The sequence below is a fragment of the Balaenoptera physalus genome (assembly GCF_965194825.1).
Source record: "Balaenoptera physalus genome assembly, chromosome: 16".
NCBI classification, from domain to species: domain Eukaryota; kingdom Metazoa; phylum Chordata; class Mammalia; order Artiodactyla; family Balaenopteridae; genus Balaenoptera; species Balaenoptera physalus.
The window spans coordinates 82,578,506-82,600,381 of NC_138898.1; the positions used below are offsets into that span (position 1 = coordinate 82,578,506).

The 21,876-nt window shown below is 42.4% G+C and overlaps 1 protein-coding gene across 11 annotated transcripts in view; it reads right to left on the reverse strand.

The window, feature by feature from the left end:
- Positions 1-6,262: 6,262 nt before the first annotated feature.
- Positions 6,263-21,876, reverse strand: part of GTF2I (general transcription factor IIi) — a 143,865-nt gene continuing 128,251 nt past the window's right edge. For all 11 annotated transcript variants that reach the window (XM_082432296.1, XM_082432289.1, XM_082432286.1 and 8 more), the window contains 16 exons: positions 21,510-21,581; positions 20,132-20,315; positions 19,419-19,477; positions 18,893-18,967; positions 16,183-16,284; positions 15,518-15,583; positions 15,005-15,188; positions 13,667-13,725; positions 13,205-13,285; positions 12,700-12,783; positions 12,351-12,534; positions 11,251-11,279; positions 9,521-9,562; positions 8,681-8,722; positions 8,145-8,221; positions 6,263-7,412 (listed from right to left, as the gene is read on the reverse strand). In XM_082432296.1, coding sequence (XP_082288422.1) covers positions 8,163-8,221; positions 8,681-8,722; positions 9,521-9,562; positions 11,251-11,279; positions 12,351-12,534; positions 12,700-12,783; positions 13,205-13,285; positions 13,667-13,725; positions 15,005-15,188; positions 15,518-15,583; positions 16,183-16,284; positions 18,893-18,967; positions 19,419-19,477; positions 20,132-20,315; positions 21,510-21,581 — 1,322 coding nt within the window. In that variant the 3' untranslated portion in view covers positions 6,263-7,412; positions 8,145-8,162. The remainder of the gene's footprint in view (positions 7,413-8,144; positions 8,222-8,680; positions 8,723-9,520; positions 9,563-11,250; positions 11,280-12,350; positions 12,535-12,699; positions 12,784-13,204; positions 13,286-13,666; positions 13,726-15,004; positions 15,189-15,517; positions 15,584-16,182; positions 16,285-18,892; positions 18,968-19,418; positions 19,478-20,131; positions 20,316-21,509; positions 21,582-21,876) is intronic.

Sequence of the window (21,876 nt, forward strand, 5' to 3'; positions counted from 1 at the left end):
CAAGCCATCAGCTGCTACCTCTCCACTTCCCTCCTGTGGTCTCCCCAAACGTCCCCTTGCTCCTTACCGCGCCCAGGCAGAGCGCAGGCGTCCAAAGCATGAAGTGCTAAGAACTCGTGTTTACCTTGAAAGTCCCTCCGTAAGCAGGCTCATAGCCTTTTGTTGGGATGAGATAGATTTACTTGAATGCATGGATGAAACAAGTGAGTGACCAAATGCTTAATTTAAAAAAATGAACAAAACTGGAGTTAATTAATAAATAAAAGTTTGTTTTGGGGGGGGAGATACAAACAAAAATTTTAGAACTTTCAAATTGTGAAATTATAGAAAACTGCAGAAAAATGAAGTTTAACTAAACATAAAATTTTAGCTAACATTATAGATATCTCGTTATCCATCACCCAGGTATTAGATGAATACCAGAGCCCCCAGAATCTCCCCCCCACTTCCCATTGAGTGCTAACAAAGGACTTAGCCTGGGTCAGGAGTGCTTTATATTTAGGATCACATCTTATCCTCACAATGAGACTATCAGGTAGGTACTGTTATTTCCCCCACTTTATAGATGGGAAAACTGAGGAACAGAGAGGTAAATAGGTTGCCACCACTGGTAAGCAAAAAGCTGGGTCTTGAACCTAGGCAGTCTGGACCCTGGACCCATGCTCTTTTTTTATTTTTGGCTGTGTTGGGTCTTTGTTGCTGTGCGCGGGCTTTCTTTAGTTGCGGCGAGCGGGGGTTACTCTTCATTGCAGGGCACAGGCTTCTTGTTGCAGTGGCTTCTCTTGTGGCAGAGCATGGGCTCTAGGTGCGCGGGCTTCAGTAGTTGTGGCGTGTGGGCTCAGTAGTTGTGGTGCATGGGCTTAGATGTTCTGCAGCATGTGGGATTTTCCCGGACCAGGGCTCGAACCTGTGTCCCCTGCATTGGCAGGCAGATTCTTAACCAATGCGCCACCAGGGAAGCCCTGGACCCACGCTCTTAACCATCGGCCCTTCTGAGTAATGAATGACGACTGGGGTTCACGAAGGAGGAGCCAGACTGGGCAAACGCCCCAAAGAGGGAGATTCTCACAACAGGCCAGACTGGACGGGAAGCAGGGCTTCCCAGTCTGGCCCAAAGACCTTGGCCTCTCCAGATACCGCCTTCCCCAGATGGACGGGGCTGGGCAGTTCCTCAACCAGGAAATCCCCAAGGCTGGGCCTTGGAGACAGGCTACGTGGAGAAAGGTTTGGCCTGAGGGCCTGAGGCCCAGGCAGTGCCCTCTGGGATCTCCTGTCAGGCTTCCCAAGATGGGAACAAAGCAGCGCTCTGTACGGGACGTTCCTTCCCAAGTCTGAATTAAGCCCCTCCTGCTGATGCCCATGCTAGGCAGTTCCCGCCTGGTGCCTGGAGGAGGAGGAGGGGCCCCAGGGCCGCTGCTGGCTGGTAGGCTGAGGGCTCCCTTGGCGGTGAGGCTGGCTGTGCGGGGCTCTGAGGGCAAGCAGGGGTCTGCGTGGAAATGCCGGCCACTCACAACCTGCTTCCCAAGGGACCCTGAGCCTTCCTTTCTCAGCAAATCAGACGAGGAGCGGGCTCTGGCTGGGTCAGGGATGGACCTTGAGGCCTCATCAGAAGAGAACCGGGAGCCTGCACTCAGGATCGGGGCTTGGGACACACCCGTGCCACACGTGGGAATTCCTTCTCCCCTGGGCCTGATGACACTGCTGTCCAGTCCCTAGGGACACAGGAGCGAGGGCTCCAGTGCTGGACATTCACAGGCATCAGACTGAGCCTTTGATCTGTGGGAGGCCACGTACACGCCAACCGCTGGCTACGAGCACAGGGCCCGGAACCCAACCCACGCTGACCTCCTCCCGTACAGGGTCGTGTGCCCCTGGGCAAACCCCGAGCCTGTTTTTTCCTCTGTTAAATGGCATTAGCAACCGTACCTACTCCGTGGACTGTTGGGAGGATTCAGGGAGGTCCAAGGCGGTTTCTTGCCGTTTAAACCTGGCCTTTAAGGAGGGAAGTGTCACACGGATGAGAGCTGGCACTCCAGGCCGCTGGGGCAGACTGCGCAGGACTCAGACGCCAGGGCAGGCCTGTGCTCTCTGTCGTCAGTGCGCGCGCAGCCCCTGGCCTGGCCCTGGGAGAGCTCGGCAGTGCCTGGGGCCGCGGGCGTGGGATGGGGACTTCCCAGACCAGGCTGGGGAGAACAGCGCTAAGGGCATGGACAGCTGTTTGTTCTGGGGGGCAGGGCTGGGGCTGTCCCCGCTGCACGCCAGCGTCTGGCAGGGGTCCTGACACCAAGAGGGCCCTTAACAAATACCAAACGGACAGAACTCTGCAAGCTGGTCCCACTCCAAAGCCAGGAGCTCAACGCTGGCCCCCAGGGACGGCCTGTGCCCGCCCTCCCGCCCCACTTCCTCCCTGGGGCATGATGTGTCACGTGGCGAGAGCTACTTGAAGCTCACCGACCAACCATCAAGGCTAAATCCAGCAGCATGCTGCCCCGCCTCAGGGGGTTTTGTGGTGACTTGTCTAGAGCTTGAAGCTAATTCCATAACAAGAACTCCCGCCTAAATCCAGTCACCAGGGCTGGGTTGCCATTTCCCCATCTCCCCAGCTCGGACACAGTGCAGAGGAGCAAGCTGGGGGCGTGACGAAGTCCGTCTGGGACCTGCCCAGGGCTCGGTACCCCTGCTACTGCCCAGGGGGTGCAGAACAGTAAAGACACACAGGCCTGGGGTGAGGGGCTTGTCACCTGTAGACAGATGGTTTGCTTACAAAGGTTCCTGGCAGGGTCCCATCTTGCCTCAAGCACCAGGGGCAATGACGCCACTCCCCTGAGACAGAAAGCTCCTCTACTGAAGGCCAACAAGAGCCAACACTTGCTATGGCTTTTTGACCACATGCCATAGGGTGCTTGCTCTGACCTTGCCTTGCTGGAAACCTGCACTTGCTGTCTTTCATTAGGGATTTTTCCTAGAGGATATATTGATAGATTGGTCGTTGTCAGGGAGAAGACAGTTTGTCTAAATTACAGAGCATGCAGATCTATAGATCCGTTCAGGATTTATCTGAATCTTCTTAGGCGCCTTGGAGGTGGGCTTTCTCTTCTGCTGCCTCTGGTTGGGGCTCGTTCAGTAAACGAGTCAGGGCTACTCGTTTACTGAAAACAAGTGGGAACAGTTCTCACTAGGTTCACCCAGGCACTGCCAAGCACATGGTCTTTGGTGAGGGTCATTATTGCTTTCTACAACTTGAGGCACTGTGGGTTTTAAACAGGCATCCTGAGATCATGCATGAAGTTGATGCTACAAAAGGCCCATCAACCACCTGCTCTGGCTTCTGAGAAGGAAACCCGGCAGGAAACACTGTTACAAATGGGCATTGTATCATAGCTTGTTTTCAGTGCTACCTTTCCTGATACTTCCTCAAAATAAAACCACAAGGTACGGGTGGTCGGGGGTAGGACAGGACAGGAGGGAGGTGACACACAAGACCACTGTTGACCAGAGTAGGGGAGCTGGGAAGACAAGGGGCTTTGCTGTTTTTCACCCAGTACCCGGGGTTACAAAGCCCCTCTGGAGCAGCAGCTAGGCCCACCCACTGTGACTTGTCAACGGGCCACCATACCCTGAGGAACTTGTGATTTCAACAACCTGCTACAAGCCGCTTTCGTATCTGCCTTTTGAGCCAAGAAAGTTAGCAGCCATGAGGGGAAGTACAGAAAGCTAACCATCCCTTTAGTAGGTAGTGGAGTAAAACAGAACCCAAACTGCAGAGGTTGGAGAGCAACTCTACGGGGTCTAACCAGAAGGCTACACAGCCTCGCTTGTGCTCATCCTACTGGACTCGGGGCTGAGTAAACAGGGACCTCAGAGACGGCCTCAGTTCCCCAGATCCCATCTCCCTCTTCTCCCCTATCATAGGGAAACCGAGGCATCCCTGGGAGACCACCACGTCTTTCAAAATACATAGTCCAGAAAGTAGGGCTTCCACTTAGCAAGGTGAGACCAGACTGTGACAGTTACCTGTCCGCTAATGGTTAAGCCAACCAAGATCTTGAGTTTATTTAGACTGGGGCTTGGGGTGTGGAAACTGGAGAGGTCTGGTCTCTCAATCTCCCTCTCCAACGGACCTTTCCGGTTCCTGGTGGGGAGGAAAGAGAAAAGGCAGAAATGAAGCTAAAGGATGCTCACAGAGCCAGCCTACTTCAAAGGGGCACTGGCTGCCTGCCATAGTAGGCAGCTCTGTCCTGGCGACATTGGGCGCTACAGACCCGGGCCCAGTCTTTTCCCTCAGTCTCGGAGGTAAGACTGTGCCAGTGACCTGATTTCTTGTCTTTATTTCATCTCTCAAGTCCCAAGGTGACCTGGGCATAGGGCGTGAATGCACAGTGAATAAGCCTAACCTCACTTCCTGCATCACAGATCTTCAGATCAATGAAAAGATAAAAAGGTCTCTTAGGACGTGCTGACTGCCCCACAGGGTAAGCTTACGTGCCCTGCACAGTCTGAGCGGTGGCAGGCTGGGCAAATGCAGAGACTCCTCTCAGCACTGCCGACAGCCGTGGCCACAGCAGCTCTGCCACCTGCCCGAGAGCAGAGGCTGCCCCATGAACAGGGCTCGGCTCTCCCCGCCACCCAAGGCCCAGAGCAGGGCACGGGGTCGTTAGCACTTGGCCCAACTCCACCAAACGGGGTTTAACTCATACAGTCCTGCGATGGACACATTTCTTTGGTTCTAGCGTTTTTCTGTCAGAAATTTACTTAAGATAACAGATGTCCAGAAGCAGAGGTTGGATTTGCTCACAAGGCCTATGTTCCCAGTCATTCTGCTGCACTTCCTGGTAAAATAAGGCTTAACCATCAACTATCATGGAATCAGGACGTGTTCCAGAAACACATTAGAATTACTGATGAGACCTATGTGAACTGTCATTTGTTTTTCAGTCCGGTCCTTACTGATCTAATGAAGACCTTGGTGGCCAAGTTTTAACACCCCTCACCCCCTGAAGAATCACGTTATTTATCAACTGCCTCATTTCTGAATGCACCACCTGTTCACTAACACAGGCGGTGGAAGGCTTGTCTTGTAGACGGTTCCCGGGCTCTGAATGAGCAAGCCAGAGCGACACTCCAGCCATTTTAAAACAAGCCCATGGTGCTGAAACCAGGGCTAATCTGACCATCGCAGGTAAGGAGGCAAATTGCTAAGGCAGTCACCTCGCCAGGAAACAATGCTGTCCTACGGAAGGCTTTACTGAGACGCCCGACTGTGGGAAGCAGAGAGTTAATGAGGTGTGTTAAAACGACAGTGAGTTAATAAATAAAAGTGACTTATTCCACCTCCAGGCTCTTCCACTCAAAGACAGATGCAGCAACAGCACCCCTTGCCTGAGGTTCGACATTTCTTAAGGGAACCAGTAAGCCTGTTTAGAGGAGAGGCAGAATGGGACAGGACGGCATTCTTAAACCTTCTGCGTATCACCACGAGGAGGACGCAGCACTGGTCCTGTGCTGTTGTCCACAGGATAGAAACGGATGCACTTGTTAGACGTTAAGAAACTTTATATTTAAAAAAAAAAAAAAAAGCTTTCTAATAGTATATATAAAAACAAAAGACGTGTGTATGCATATATACAGAATTTTCATACTGGATGTATACACTTACACTGGGAAACAGATCTCCTTGTAAGTCTGTGCTCCCACAAGCTTTTTGTTAAAGAGTTACGTGTACAAGCTTAACTCCTTTTAAAAGCAGCCTTTGGATGACTACGGTTCTCCAGTGGCTGGGATGGGAAGCGTGGGTGGAGGCAGCAAGGTTGTGTACACCCTAAGAACACAGTAAAGGAACCCTGAGATTCTACTGCAGCAGCTGTCTCCTCCTAATGTCGGTTGGTAAGTTAGGAACAAACCAGTCTGGCTTTCCCTGAGGTCACACTTGTAAGGGTAAAGGAGAGGCAGAGGGTGATGGTGGAGAGGACAGAGAAGACCTGGAGCCAGTGTGTGGTTTTCATGGGGGAGGGGGAGGGAGTCTCACCTCCAACATCACGCGTATGCTGCATACGGCTGGCATGTCACAGATACAAAGCTGGGGGCTCCAGCCCCAGCTCAGCCCAGAGGCACAGTGATCTCAGACACACCGTGAGCAGTGGTGTCCTGACAAGGAGCTGAGCCTCCGGACCGCGCCCACCTAACCTCGCCCTGCATTCCGCCTGCCGCCGAGCCACCCCAGGGTTCCCCACACAGTCATGAAAACACCTTAGAAAGAAATGAATTAGTGTGTGAAAGGCATGGATGGATTTTATTTATTACCCTATATCTACAATTTAATTTGAGGTAAAATATAAGCAACACATAAAAATGCCTATTTCTGCTACGATGTAATATAATTCTCCATCGTGAATATTGTGATAAAGCTAATGAAAACTCTATGCCATCACATACTCTAGCTTTTCATATAGCTGGTATTTTACAACTCTTACTGTTTGTGAAATCTCAACACATGTAAGATTCTCCTACAAATGGCGCAGAATATCAGAGGGTGCCGAATCAGCTTACTGACCCCTCATTCCCCACACTGAAGCCTCAATGTTACAAGTAGAATTGTAAAGTAACGAAGGCAACGAAACCCCCTTGAGTCTGATCCAAGCTGGAATAGTGTTCCAAAGAATTCCACACCACAGTGGGTTACATGATAGTGAGGCTTTAGTGTCATTCAGCTTGCCCAAACACTTATACCTGATCTGAAACTTCTGGTACACCATGCATTTTATTTGGATGAAAAGTAAATGTGGATGGAAGAGGTTCTCTGTACTCCATCTATAAGCCACACGCTGAGATACTGACCTCTTACTGGCTGTTAGGTGATCCAGATGGTTGGTTTTTAATTACGATAAAAAACATATGAACCATGATAGAGAGCTTAGGAAAAGGTTTAGTCAAATATACAGATACTAACTGTTCACTCAGTCATTAAGGAGAACCGTGAACAAAAGGATCAATTAAGTGATTTTTCAAATAGAAAAACTAAAGAGCTGAATTATCACAGGTATTTTCTTCACACTGCAGAAGCTGAGATGTTCCAGTAGGAGAGATCTTCACTTGATTGGGAGACAAACACCACAGCTGAAGGCTCTGCTGAATACGTAAAAAATCTGATGCGATTCATCCCTGTCATTTTCCCTGTCGTTTTTCCAGCACTGCTGTAAAATCCTTATAATACATTCCAAAGGAAACCAGCCATTCCAAATCTACAGTCACTCTGCTCTTTAATTCAATTCACAGAACTGCTGAAAAAGTAGACATTTCTATCTAAAAGTAGAAAAAAAGGTTTGTATAGAAGGTATTTCTGTTATACAAGTATATTACACAGCTTGGGGCAGTAACAGGTCCGAAAAGCTCTTCTCACCCACTGATACTTTAAGCTAAAATAGGAGAGAAAACAGACAAGCAAGAAAACAGGTTAATCTGATTATAGGGATTTATGATTCACTAATATCTCAACTTAATTACCACGTAAATCCATGGACTGACAGTACATGGCCAATTCCATGACCAAAAAAAAGTCTCTGGAGTGTCAGGTACAGATGAGAGCTAACTGTATCCTCTAACTATCATGAAAACATTCAACAGCTGGGGCTTAGTGTGGTTCAATATGACATGAAAACCAAGTTTCATTGACTCCTGGTCTAGAGCTGCCCCTCCTGGGTAGTAACCTGGCCAAGTTTAAGATGTTTGGAATAACTGGATCAGGCTTATAACTTAATTATGCAAGATGCACAATGGATCGTGTAGCTCAGCCAGACTCTGCAAATACTATTATTATGATTAGGGGAAAAAAGTCAGTCTGTTGATACTGGCTCACAGTGAACTCCAATGGCAAGGACAAGATTTAACCTATAGATTAGAAACAAAACATTTTCCATTGGAGGCAAAGCGCTTTACCATCTTTGCCTGACATATATTGATCCAAGGAAAATCCCTCTGCTTGAATCTTCTAGCTCAAACCACCCAGTATGCTTATACTTTGTCCTCACGTGCCCTGAAGGCGGGGCCACCATTTATGGCTGAAGCAGGGAAAACACTTTAGCTTATGAATATGCAGGTGGGTTCAGGTAAGATACCACATGGCATCCTGGACACAGAAGGTGATTTACCCTAAGGAGGGAAGAGGTCTACCACGTAGGGTCTGGTTCTTGCTTGATTTGAGAGCTTCCATCAGTCTCCTTTATTTCTATCAAGTAAAACAAAAGGGAACCGATTAACTGCACTATTAATGCAAATCTGTTCAATTATAAATCTACTCATACCAAACTATCATTACAATGACTTAATAGGAATTATAAGATACTAAAAACGATAAGACTGTTCTCTAGCAGTAAGTTCTAAATTTTGTTACTTAGATTTTCAAAGTAACAAACATCTTATTATGCATGTAAAGGACCCACACTAGCTATATCTAGGTTATACAGCAGCCATTCAACTATTTCAGAATTCATTAAGAGTCATTTGGGGAAAATGGAGGAAAAGAACCCATGAGTCATCTCTAAACACAATGTTTCTGGGCATAAACTACAAATCCAGTTCACCCAGAAACAAAACCACCACACAGGTCCAGTGAAACAGCTTTAAAAACACAATTAATCCTTTGTCTTTGGCACTTAATTTTTGACAACCAGACTACTCTTTTTACCTTCTGTTGCAGGAACCTCCAACTGGCTTGGCTCGGCTGATTCTGAAGAGAAATACATGAAGATTTTACTTTAACATTTTTCAAAAGTTGCTTTCAGTTATTTAAAGAGCCTAGAGGGAGAAAGCTCTCTAAGACGTTGTACACAAAGCCCAGGTCTAGGTGAGACAGCAGCCACAGATTCTTGGGATTAAATACACTGTTACTCAACCAGACTCTCAAAAACCTGCTTTTCTGAAACCTGTTAAATTTGCCTACACAATCGAAATCTTAAATAACAATCTTAATTAACATAGCTCTAACATGAAAGTAGGAGTTTCTTTCTCTGTCTTTTTCCCCTTTCTTCTGTGGGTTCCCTTTTAATAAAAGCCTTTCGTTACTTTCAATGAATCACACAGCTGGCCTAAACACTTTGTTTCTAAGGAATTTTTTAAACTACAATGCATGCATTTCCACCCAACATAATTTTGGTTTATAGCAACTATTGGAAACAAGTGGCATAAGAAGCCAAGTTAAAAAACAACATTCTCCCCCCACCACCCCACAACTGCATTCTTCGCCACTGGTCTCAGGGTTCCTGACCTGGGACGGTGGGAACAAATGGCATGTGGTCCAGTTCTCAATGAGGACCTATGGCTTGAGCTTATATAGGCTTTCAGACAAAGGAATCCAAGCAAACAAGTCTGCATGTGCACGAGTGTGTGCGTATGTGTGTACATGTGTGCTGTGGAATTAACTTTCCTTGAAGTCAGGTAAACGTAAGCATGTGAGGCCACACAATTTATGTGACCTGTTTTATTGACTAAGTAGGAATACTTCTATATTTTACCATGCTTAATTTACCTTGGATCACTGGGCTTTCTGACTCACTCTGATCAACCAACTCTGAAAAGAAAGCAGATTCATTTAAGTAATAATTTAATGATATGTTGTTACATTTGAAAAGCATTTTTTACATACATTCTCTAATCTGATGCTCCAACTTCGCTGTAACAGGCACTATTTTCCTTATGACAAGAACAAATATTAAAAATTCTAGTATGTCCCATCAAAGTAACTAATTCATAGTAATTACCATAAAATTCTATAATAGACTAGTGCACAAGGAGAAGAACAAAACTGAACATTTTAAACATAAGGTAAAGGAGCAGGGAGGCATAAAATACAGTGTCTTCTGATATTAAAAATTACACAGAAGGTAGATGAATTGGGATCAATAAATTTTTTTCCCCAAAAAAACCCCCACACCTTATCATGGGGTTTCTTTAAATGACAAAGTTCCTGGGTGTAGTTAAAGCTGAATGCCAAAGATGACTGAAAATCTATGAAGCAAGGTTTACTTCTCTTTCATTCATTACTGACATCCCCAGATACTAACATACTTGGCCAAGATAGTATAATAAAAACAGATTCTACAAAAAAAGAACTCATGGCTTGGGGGAAAAAGCAAATAAATATATTTTGTGATAAAGTGAAACTCGAAACTTGGAGGCAGAAGAGACATAACCAAATCCGTGACACTGAAGGAGTGGTGGCCACAGAATAGCAACAGTAGTGTGAAGCAGAACAGGGGGGTGGGGTCAGGCACAAGAGCGGCCCAATTTCTCAGCTCAGGGGGCAAACCAGCAACTCACGAGGCTCAGCTGCTCATTGACCACTGAAAACTCCTGAATACTTTCCCAACAAAGTATACAATTGAATACTCAATACAGATGGATTTTAAAGAGTTGGAATAATACCAGTTGGAAAAAAAGACTGAAAATGCTAATGGTATTAGTTAAGGATAATTCTCACTTTTGAAATTTTTTAACAATAAAGTTAACAGAAGAACATAAAACATACTAGCATAATTAAGTTTTGCTAAAAAAACACTGTTTAAAATGATACGAACATCAGGGAACTGGAAGAACACTTACACTTGTTCATGTAACAGTGTCTGAGCGCCCAGTGGCTGCCAGACACTAGGCCTAAATATTAACAGAAGTAGCTAAATCACATGAAAAGACTTACTTTTTCCAGCCCAGTAATTACAAACTAGTAGTAAAAGTAATAACAGTAGTAGTAAAGACAGTAACAAATATAGATTTTGCTTACTGAGCACATACTAGGTCAGGGGTCAACAAACTTGATTACAAAGAGGCAGTAAGTATTTCAGGCTTTGCAGGTCAGTCCAGTTTGCCATGAGCAAATGGGCCTGGCAGTGCTGTAATAAAACTTTATTGACACGGGCCGCAGCTTGCTGGTCCCTGTTTTAGAGGCCTGACGCATAATGTGTCAATTAAAATGCTCTAAAACTCCCAAAATGGGTACTAATATCATTACCATTTTCCTAGTAAGTAAACTGAGATTTAAAAAGGCGAAGCAACTCGCCCAATTTTACGTCTAGAAAGTGCCTGGTGCCTCACACACTGAGGGCTAAAACGACGACTTTGAATGATTACTGCTGTAGGTGAAGTAATAAAATGTTACACTCTCAGGTAAGTGTACGTGCAAGTGCACACACACACACACCCCCACCCCCTTCTCACATCCCAGAAAAGAGAAAAACCAAAACGACTTCAAGAAATACTCACGGTTATTAATCACAAGTCCTGGAAATGGTCTAAAGAGAGAAACAAATTGTACAAGTTTTTTTTTCTACTCTACAAGAGTTTACACGTATATTCAGTTTATTCAACTAATATTTAGCCCATGTCACTTACGTGCTAGAATGAGAAAAGCTGTCCACTACTGTTTAATCTTATACTTTTTAATCTATAGACAGACAGATATACGAATAACTAATATGGCACATTATTAGAAAATGCTACACCAAGACGGTGGAAAAAAATAGGAACAATGCAAAGGGAATAGAGAAATTTTAGTGAAATGAGGAAAAAGCCTTGGGAAGGTAATACATTAGCTATTTCTGAGTGTTGGTCCTATGCAGACAGTGGGAACTTGACAATGAATGGGTGTATTTAGTAACAGCTAAGTTTGGGGAGGTGGAAGAAAAGAGTGAAGGGCACTTGGGACTTCTGCTTAGGTGGATGACAAAAGGATACCGTAAGACTTACTGTGACAAGCACACATCAAAGACTGTAATTCTCACAATGCTGTTAGAGGGCAGGTGTAACCATCATTCCTACTCTGTGGATAAGGAGCTAACACTCTCAAAGGAAACAACTACGATCTCACTGGACAGACAAGGAAACAGAAGTGACTTAGTATTGAATCCCTGTCTGATCCAAAGCCTGTGAACAGATGCCTGAGGCAGAGGCTGGCAACATTTTTCTGTAAAGGGCCAGACAGTAAATATTTCCAGCTTTGTAGACCACACTGTCTCTGTCCCAACTACTTAATTTTACCACTGCAATATGAAAGCAGCCACAGATGATATGTAAACAAACGGATGTGACTGGGTTATAATAAGACATAAAACTAAAATAAAAGCAGATGGCAGGCTGGAGCTGGTCCACAGGCCATGGTGTGCTAACAATCCCCTGCCTTAAAAACCAGAGAACTGAGTCAGCACAAGGAGGAAAGAATCTAATAGTACAGTACTGAAGAATTTCATTATAGTTCATTTCATTACACGGTAAACGTAACTACATATGACTACATTTTGGAAGATGACTCAGCCTCAATGATCTGCAGGTTCATTCTTATGACCAAGCAAGGAACTCTCACGTACCTAATGACTGTGAATTTAATGAACTCAGCAGAATCTAAGATCCTTCTCATGGAGCTGATTTCCAGATAGCTGGGGGCTTTGAATGACACTCCAGGAGGCATGCCATCAACCACCACACAGCCAGGGTTAATTGTGATTTTCCTGTAGGGAACTTTCACAGGGAAACCCATACCAATGGCTTCACCTATAGCAAGACAAACGGCATAAAAGCACAGATGAACCTAGCACCTTAGTTGAGTGTTGTAAAAGCACAGATTAAAACTACCTGAGCATAATTTACTTTTAAGATCTTACTGAGACAAAATTTCCTTGCTTACTGCAAGCTATACTATGCAAATGAAAAACTTACCAAATTTTCGACTGAAGAGGTCATTAACTTGTTCTCTTAGCTGTCTAGCTTTTTCAACTTTTGACAGTCTTTCATTATCATCGTCTAAAAAGGTTAAGAGAAAGTTGTAACTTAATAATGCGATTTTAATACCAGATAAATTTTTAGGTGCTTTATGTAACTCCACTTTATGTTTTTGGAATGTTTTAAAAAACGAATCAAGATTGAAATGATTTAACCAAACAATTTAATAATAACACCAAACTGACAATGTTGCAGTTATGAAGAGCTTTTTGCTTGCTGTCTTATACAAATTTTTTAAACAACACACTAGGCATCTGGGTAGCCTACAGGTTTTAGCTCATGCTGAGTCTAGTAACTGCCAAGAGCTGTTCAGCGATAAACTGACAAGGTGATGTATTTGGTTAACAACTTCTGCAGGGGCTGGTGGGGACAGCACACAATGTGCAGTGTATTCAACATCCATGAAGCCCCACAAACTATGATTAAGGCAGAGAGATCATACCTGGAATTGTCACCTGAATGATGTTAAGATCTTCAACACCTGATGCAGTAGTATTAACATTGGGCGATGAATTTATTTTCCCTTAAAACAGAAACTTGAGATTAGAACATATACAAATGTAATTAAATCTTCCCTAATAAAGTGCTTACAGTTCAGACTACAAAAGATAGTATTTTAACCCAACTTTGTTCCTTTTCATGACATGTTTTGTTGTTCTGTGATATGAGGCTTCCTGAAAGACATTTTTCACTTTTTTCTCTTCCTTGTGGTGCTTCGTAGAGCATCAGATATGTGGAGATCCTTAGGTATTAAAGAACTTAAAAATCGTAAACTAGTCCAAACCCCAACCTTGAATGAGCTTTCCTGGTTTTATCTCAGCAGCCACTCTTTCAACAATTTTCTAAATTAGTGCTGCAAAGTAAGTGTCTAACAGCATGTTTTCTGTAGGACATGCTTACTTACTTGGAGGGCTCTTCGAGGAGGAGGTGCTCTCCTTAATTGCTGTCTCAAACATTTCAGGCCTAAGAACAAGAAAAGAGAAAAAACTTTTGGGCTATCATTCCAATAGTAAAACATTAAAAATTAAACAAATAAGAGATTTTAAAAGCCAGTAACTTTCTATAAATACACATTCTTAGTAATGGAAGAACAGAAGTAACATGGATCTCTAAAGGAACGCACACATAAAGACTAATTATATTTGTGATTTTAACATCCACCCCAGCCCCATCTAGTATAAAGAGCTTCTTCCTGTGGTTTCAGTATATCCTGGAAAGAGTCGATGCTAGACTGGAGAAGGAAACAGGAAGAGACCCGAGTGCAGGTAGCATGGAAACAGAAGACAGGCTGTAAAAACCTGAACACAAGAGACTGTCTCTCTTAGGGAGCAGAAGCAGGGGCCTCAGCCTCTACAGACCTGGCTGAAGGTACAGAGGGAGGCCACTCTGGTTGGCAATGTCAGCTTTGATTATTTGACGGCATCCTTAGGGAACTCAGAAGTAACCTTTAATAAATAAAATCTAAAATTCCTTTCAATCCATTTCAAATGCATTTTGTTAACTCTAATTGTTTCCATTTATTTCAATTGTGCTGGCATAACTCACAGATTTCCAAGCAAACAGGAGAGAAATTTAAAATATTCTGGAAGCTGGAGAAATAAAAGGGCTTTATAAAACTGAACCACTGCCTAGACTCCAGTAGTATCAACCATTAAGATATCACTGTGAGGCTTCCCTGGTGGCACAGTGGTTAGGAATCCACCTGCCAGTGCAGGGGACACGGGTTCCAGCCCTGGTCCGGGATGATCCCACGTGCCACAGAGCAACTAAGCCCGTGTGTCACAACTACTGAGCCTGCGCTCTAGAGCCCACGTGCCAGAACTATTGAAGCCCGCACACCTAGAGCCCGTGCTCTGCAACAACAGAAGCCACCACAATGAGAAGCCCGCGCACTGCAACGATGAGTAGCCCCTGCTCGACGCAACTACAGAAAGCCCGCGCGCAACAATGAAGACCCAACACAGCCAAAAATAAAAATAAATAAAAAATAAAATTATATTAAAAAAAAAATGTCACCGTGCACAGACTTCACAAAATCAAGTTGTTATCCCTCTGATAAGCCATAGCCCTCCCTCTTTTGACCAGTTACAAAAAATTTAAAATATATACAAAGGTACAGCTTAAAGAGCTTCTTTGACCCTAAGGTTAGTTTGGCTGAGCTCCAAAGTTGAATCCATGTGCCATCTCCCAGCGTCAAACTGTATCAACTCATGGCCAATCTTGTTTCATCTTATTTCCTTACTTTTTAATGATGAACTTAATTTTGGCTTTGTTTCTGAGTATCTTCTCCAGCCTTGGAATGCCAAAAGTAGATGGTCGTCGGAATGGCACACCCTCGGGTAAGCCTTCCACGTAAAAGTCTTCAGGGAAAGACTCAAATAATGCAAACGGCACTTTCACAGCTTGTTTAAGGCCAAGAGCTTCACCTAAAAGAACAAAAACAAAACACATTTACTGGTTCTCATATTTATAACTTTTTAAAAAACTAATAAACCTTTTTAAAAACCGTATTTTAAATTACATTGTGCAGCTACTAAAACCTTTCTTTTTAAAAAAGTCACATTAATTTTAGAAAAATTTCTTCAATTTCTTGGTGCTCAGAAATGTGGAAATTATAAAATTCACGCCTGCAAAACCCACACACTTCTGATGACAGTAATATATAAATGCTGAACAATTTTACCATGCTCACATTTTTCTACTTTATAATAAAGCTACCTCATATTTTAATAATAGTATTTCAAAATAAACTTACCACATTTTTCATTGAAAAGATTTTCAACTTTCTGTTTTAGGTCAGTGATTTTGGCATTCCAGGCCTCTGCATATAAAAAAAACAAGAGCGATTTAAGATGTTAGTAATAGTTACTAGTATACATCCAATGGCAGGAACTTCTTCATCTTTTATTGTGCATCTTTAAGCAATACAAAATAAAAAATACATAGGTTTTAAACACAGGCATGTCTTGATAACTACTCTAATCCTGATGCATTATTTAACTGTTTTATTATATTACTAATATGTTGGCTATGAATAAATGAAAAAACAAATGAAAACCAAAATATGCCCCCCCCAAAACAATTACAGTATCTACTACGTGCCAGATACAGTTTTACCCTTTAAATGATCTGGTATTTATCATCTTCCTAATAACCCTATGGAACAGGAAGTAATGTTATCCCCACTTACAGATAAGGAAACTGAGGCCCAGAGAGGTTAAGCAGCCTGCTCAAGGTCACAGAATTATAAAGTACTGGCACCAGATTTGAATTCAGTCTGGCTCTATAATCTGTGCCTTTAATTGCTAATATATACTAACTCACCAAATAAAAACAAGAAAACAATTCAACTAGTAAAATATTTTACTAACTCCTTTTATTTAAAATAATGAAATAAAGAAAAACATAACACGTATTTACCAAAGGAAAACTCTCTCCCTCGAGGCTTGAAGGGAACATTAGAACCATTAGTCTGGGTAGGGGTTCGAACAGCTGAGGTTTGAGGGTTGCTGTTATTAGGGCCTAAAGAATTAAAACACATAAACAAGAAACATAATCAGCACATATATTCAATCATCCTTACGTCCTGCTCGTGATTTCTCTAGGACACGCTCTTGAAGTCCAACCTGCGCTGGAAAAGTTAAGTTCAGTGTGTATACAAGCACTCTGCAATGAGAACAGCCACTGCTGTCAGTTTTACAGACCTCCATCCATTTTCCTACTTCCATCCCTATAATTAGGCATTTCCCCCTAAAACACATCTAGCTTTCTGGCTGATCTGAGGACCTTTCAATTCACTTAATGATTCATTACGCCATTTTGAAGCCACTGGTTACCTATGTTTGCCTTTATGTTTTTCTTTCGGCCTTTGAACATAAACACGACTTTAGATACAACTATTTCGTCTCCACCATATGAAGCTTTCCCTTTGGACTCTCTAGCTGACACTGACATATGCTTTCTCTGAATTCTTAGTAAATATACAGAAACGATGTTACGGGTTATCAGTTGTTTTCCATTCAAAGCCTGACAATGGCTGCAGAATCGAATAAAATATCAAGATTCAACATTCTAATCTTTAACTACTTCAAACTCCCGAATAAAAACCACAGCTTCCGTAAAGAGCATAGTGATAAAAGCAAAGCATTTCTGGACCAGCTGGATCTAGCAGCCTGGTTGACCTGGCAGGTGTAATAACCAGACAGAGGAACTCAGTATATCCTACTACCATACTTCTTTAACAGGCTACCAAGATCACTCAACTAACATCTCTTTTTATACTCCATGTTCATAAAGCAGCCTTTTAATAGTAACAGGGCAAGACAGGAAGAGACTTGTGATCACCTGACAGAATTAAGCTGACTGAAATATCTACTTCTGATTCAAAAATCAATAAACTGTCATTCTGGTTTATGCTTAAGTGAAATGACACTACACACCCACTAGAACGGCTAAAATAAAAAGAATGACGGTATCAAGTACTGTGAGGATGTGTGGCAACTGGAATTCTCACACATTCCTGGCAGAAGTGTAAAGCGATACAATCAGTTTGGTAAACTGTTTCTTAGAAAGTGAAAAACCCAGTAATCCCACTCTAAATATCTATTCAAGAGAAGGAAAGCATATGCCATGTTTTGTACACAAATGTTCATATAGCATCTTTACTAGACATAGACAGGAAGTAAACCCAAATGCCCACTGACAAATGCATAAATTAATTCTGGTGAATCCACGCAATGGAGTAATACTCAGCAATAAAAAGAAATACTGAAACATGCAGCAAGTATAAATCTAACAACATTGTGCTAAACAAAAGAAGGCAACCATAAAAAGGAATGATACAACATGATTCCATTTATATGAAATTCTACAACAGGCAGAAGTGTTCTATGGTGACAAAAAGGGGATCAGTGGTTGCCTGTGGCCTGGCCTGTGAGGGAGTGACTGCCAAGGAGCGTGTGGGAGAAGTTTTAGGGTGAGGGAGATGTTCTATCCATTGACTAAAGCGGTCCTACAAACATTTTTCAAAACTCAAACTGTACAATTAAAATGCATGCATTTTATCGCATATAAAGTGTACTCAATAAATTTGATTTTTAAAGTAATAAAAAAATCCATTTACAAGCATGAAGTATAATTTAAACGAAAACATTAGTATGGTGGGAAAAAAAAGTCCCTCCTTGCTATCACACTCTTGAAAAAAAGTCCCTGAACATGGACACAGTTCTTTACTACTCAAATTAGTTAGTGTTAAACCACTAACAACTATTTTGTGGTATTTTAACAAATATAAATTAAATTTGAGGTCTATTTATAGCCCTGGTTAAGCAAAAGAAAGCTACTGTGGGACAAGGTCCTCTGTGGCTTGGGTAAGACAACAGAAAGAGATTCTCTGTTAATCTGAAGGCAGGTCAAAACCACTTTTCATTAACCCATCACTGCCCTTGTACACAAATGTTCAGAGCAGCATTACTCATAAATAGCCAAAAAGCAGTACAAACCAAATGTCCATCAATTGATGAATAGACAAAATATGGTATATCCACACAATGAAATACTAGTCATCAATAAAAAGGAATGGACACCCATTAGGATGGATATTACCTAAAAAGCAGAAAGTAACAAGTGGTGGCGAGGCTATGGAGAAATATCACCTTGTAATTGAAATTGTTAATTAGAAACATTTAGAAGTCTAACTTTCGGACTACCCTGGTGGCGCAATGGTTAAGAATCCGCCTGCCAACGCAGGGGACACGGGTTCAAGCCCTGGTCCGGGATGATCCCACATGCCCCGAAGCAACTAAGCCCATGTGCCACAACTACTGAAGCCCGCGCGCCTAGAGCCCGTGCTCCGCAACAAGAGAAGCCACTGCACCGCAATGAAGAGTAACCCCCGCTCGCTGCAACTAGAGAAAGCCCACACGCAGCAACGAAGACCCAACAGAGCCAAAAATAAATAAATAAATTAAAAAAAAAAAGAAATCTAGCTTTATCGCAGTTAAGTGTTCTGCACCTAAAACAAGTTTTATAAAAACTCATTTGCATAAAAATATAAATAGTAAAGTGAAGAAGCAACAGATTAACTAGTGAATTGGAGAGCAGACAGGAACGGGCCACAGAGCAACCTCACCTTCAACAGTGACCTCAATTTCAGGAACTTTTGAATTACTCCCAGGGCTTCGTGGTCTTTTCGGGGACTGCAAAGCTGTAAAGTAAGCATACAATTTCTTTTGCACATTGTAAAACATCCAGAAGGAGATGCTTTATAAAAGCAGAGTATTAAAATTCATACAGTTTGGCTCTTTTCAAAGAAACCTGAAGAATTAAACTGGTAGTGTAATCCTCCACATGAGTCTCAACAAAGCTGTGGAAACATGAATGAAGGAGGATTGCAAACGTGAAACTGCCAATGAAATGTTTACTTTTAAGAGACAGAGAGGAGGGAGGGAGGGAGGGAGAGAGGGAGGGAGAGAGAGAGAGAGAGAGAGAGAGAGAGAGAGGGAGGGAGGGAGAGAGAGAGAGGGAGGAGGGGGGTTCATTAAATAAAATACCATAAAAAGCAAAGAAACAAACCGAAAGCCCCAAAAAGATATCTGCCAATAACTCAGTATGTTTTAACGCACTGAAGTATAACGAAGGTATACATAATCTCTTACCTTTAGTGTTTATTTTACTAGCCATTCCAGGAGGCAAGTAGGAAATAACTAGTTCAGGTCTAGAGAGAAAACCAAGAAACATTACAGTGGCCAGTATAATATTGGTCTTCACAGCTAGTAAAAATTGTGATGACCAATGTTTTTTTATAAAGGCGACCACAAAATAACTCTGTAATGTAACAATAGTTTCTACTGTTATGGACCAAAAAAATTCACTTTTCCTTCCTACAAATACCTGCTAAATGATTTTATGAAGAGTAAATGACTTCTTTCATGAAAATGAAAATTAACTATCACTAGTTTAGTTTCTTCAACTACTGAAATTCTGCAGACATATAAATGAGAAACTTAATCACTGAAATTCAGCTGCCAATAAGTTTAACCAGGAATAACAGAGCACATAAAAATCAGCACTTTCATCCTTCCCTCAAGTATCTATCTATCAATAGTAAGAGACAACATAGCATCTCTTTACAAACTTCACCTCCACCAATGTGAGGCAGGTACAACTCTCCTCGTCCTGATGAAGAAAATCAAGGACAAGTTAAAGGATGGGAGGCAATGGAGAAGGCCAGGACTGTAGCTCAATGCTACGCTTTCCATCGTGGACTTCAAAGCCTTAGCCGTAACCTGAAGCTAGAAAAAAATTTAAATAGAAATATGCCTTGATTGTTCTAATTCCAGAAATGACTACATTGGCAAAGAGAACTTACTTTTTTACAACAAACTTGATTTTATTACTTCCACGGACAATCCTTTCAAGTCGTGGAATTCCAAACCAGGTAGGGCTTCGAAAGGGAATTCCTTCTGGCAAGCCTTCTACATAAAGGAACTCGGGGTTCGATTCAAACACGGGGTACGGTACTTTTACTGCCTCCGTGAGTCCAAGAGCTTGAGCTGAAAGTGTAAGAGAACATAACTTATGGAAGGTAAAATTTTACAGACAGTCTTTTAGTTTTGTCTGACAGCAGTCTCTGTTTATGTTTTATATATATATTTTAAATTGTGATATAATGAACATATAATGTATTAGTTTCAAGTGTATAGCACAATGATTTGCTATCTGTATATATTGTTAAATGATCGCCATACTAAGTGTAGTTGACATCTGGGCATTGTCAAATACGTCGTGCAAAAGTTCCCAACAATCTAGCAATTTCCACCTAGTAATATAGGTATTTTGCTTAGTATATTGTGTAAAATTGAAGAAGAAGCCTAAAAAATAAGAGGAACATTTTACCACTTCAAATCAAAGGGATAATTAATCAAAATTGTCTCCGTGCTCTGGGCAGAAATGAACTATAGCCATTTCATTGCCATACTACCGAAATGGCAACTATCCAGCCCCTGTGTTATCGTCTAGGTGCAAGTTTGCTGTTTAAAAGATAAGAGGGAATTCCCTGGCAGTCCAGTGGTTAGGCCTCTGTGCCTGCACTGCCGAGGGGCAGGGTGCGATCCCTGGTCGGGAACTAAGATCCCACAAGCTGCGCGGGGCACGGCCCCCCCAAAAAAACAAAAAAGAAAGAAAGAAAGAAAGAAAGAAAAAAGATAAGAGGTGCATAAGATGCATCTGAGCAGAACTGGTCAAGAGTATTGAAGATTCCTGATCCAGGACACAAACGTCAATACCAGTTATTAAAACGACGATGGCAACGCCCCAGGAATATTGATATCACTCCACTCCTTACTTCCTTCTCCATGACAGACACACCCAATCAACTGAAACACTCTTGCTGAGCCTCCTCAGAATCCTCAAGACAGCGCGCCAGGAAACCGCTGTCAACAAATCTACGTTGAAACAGATGATGAAACCTATTTGCCACAGGTGTTAGCCAGGTTACAAGTACAGACAGCGGAACTGAGATTCCTCCCCAACTCCTCCCTTCCTCTCCCACTCTGACACACGAGAAAACGGAATCCAGGAGACAGAAAGTAACTCGCTCAGTTTAAGTAGTGAATGTAGTAGCAGAAAGTCAAACCCAGTTTCTGGGACCTTCTTTCTTTAGGTCCTGAACTGCTATAATGTTCATTCAAAACACTGCCTTTCATTAATGTTTTTAAATTAAGACATAATCACTGTGTTTTACTTACCAAATTTCAAATTAAAAATCTCTTCCACTTGCTTCCGTAGCTTGGTAATTCTGACATTCCAATCTTCTTTGACTAGAAAGGAAAAATAAATCTATTTAACAATGTCCCTTACGGATGCTGACACAAAATTAGACTGGATGCTGTTCTTTCCAGTGATGCTATTTTTAAAAAAATTGAGATATAACTGACATATAACATTGTATAAGTTTTAGGTGTACAATCCAGTGACACTCTTCATAAAATTTTGCTTAAAAGCAAAAACTTCAGATTAGGAAAAGAAGGATTTCCTGCACTTGTCAAATATCAGAAGTACAGGGAGATAGAATTCAAATTGAAGTTTACATTGTAAATAAAGAAGAACCTGTCC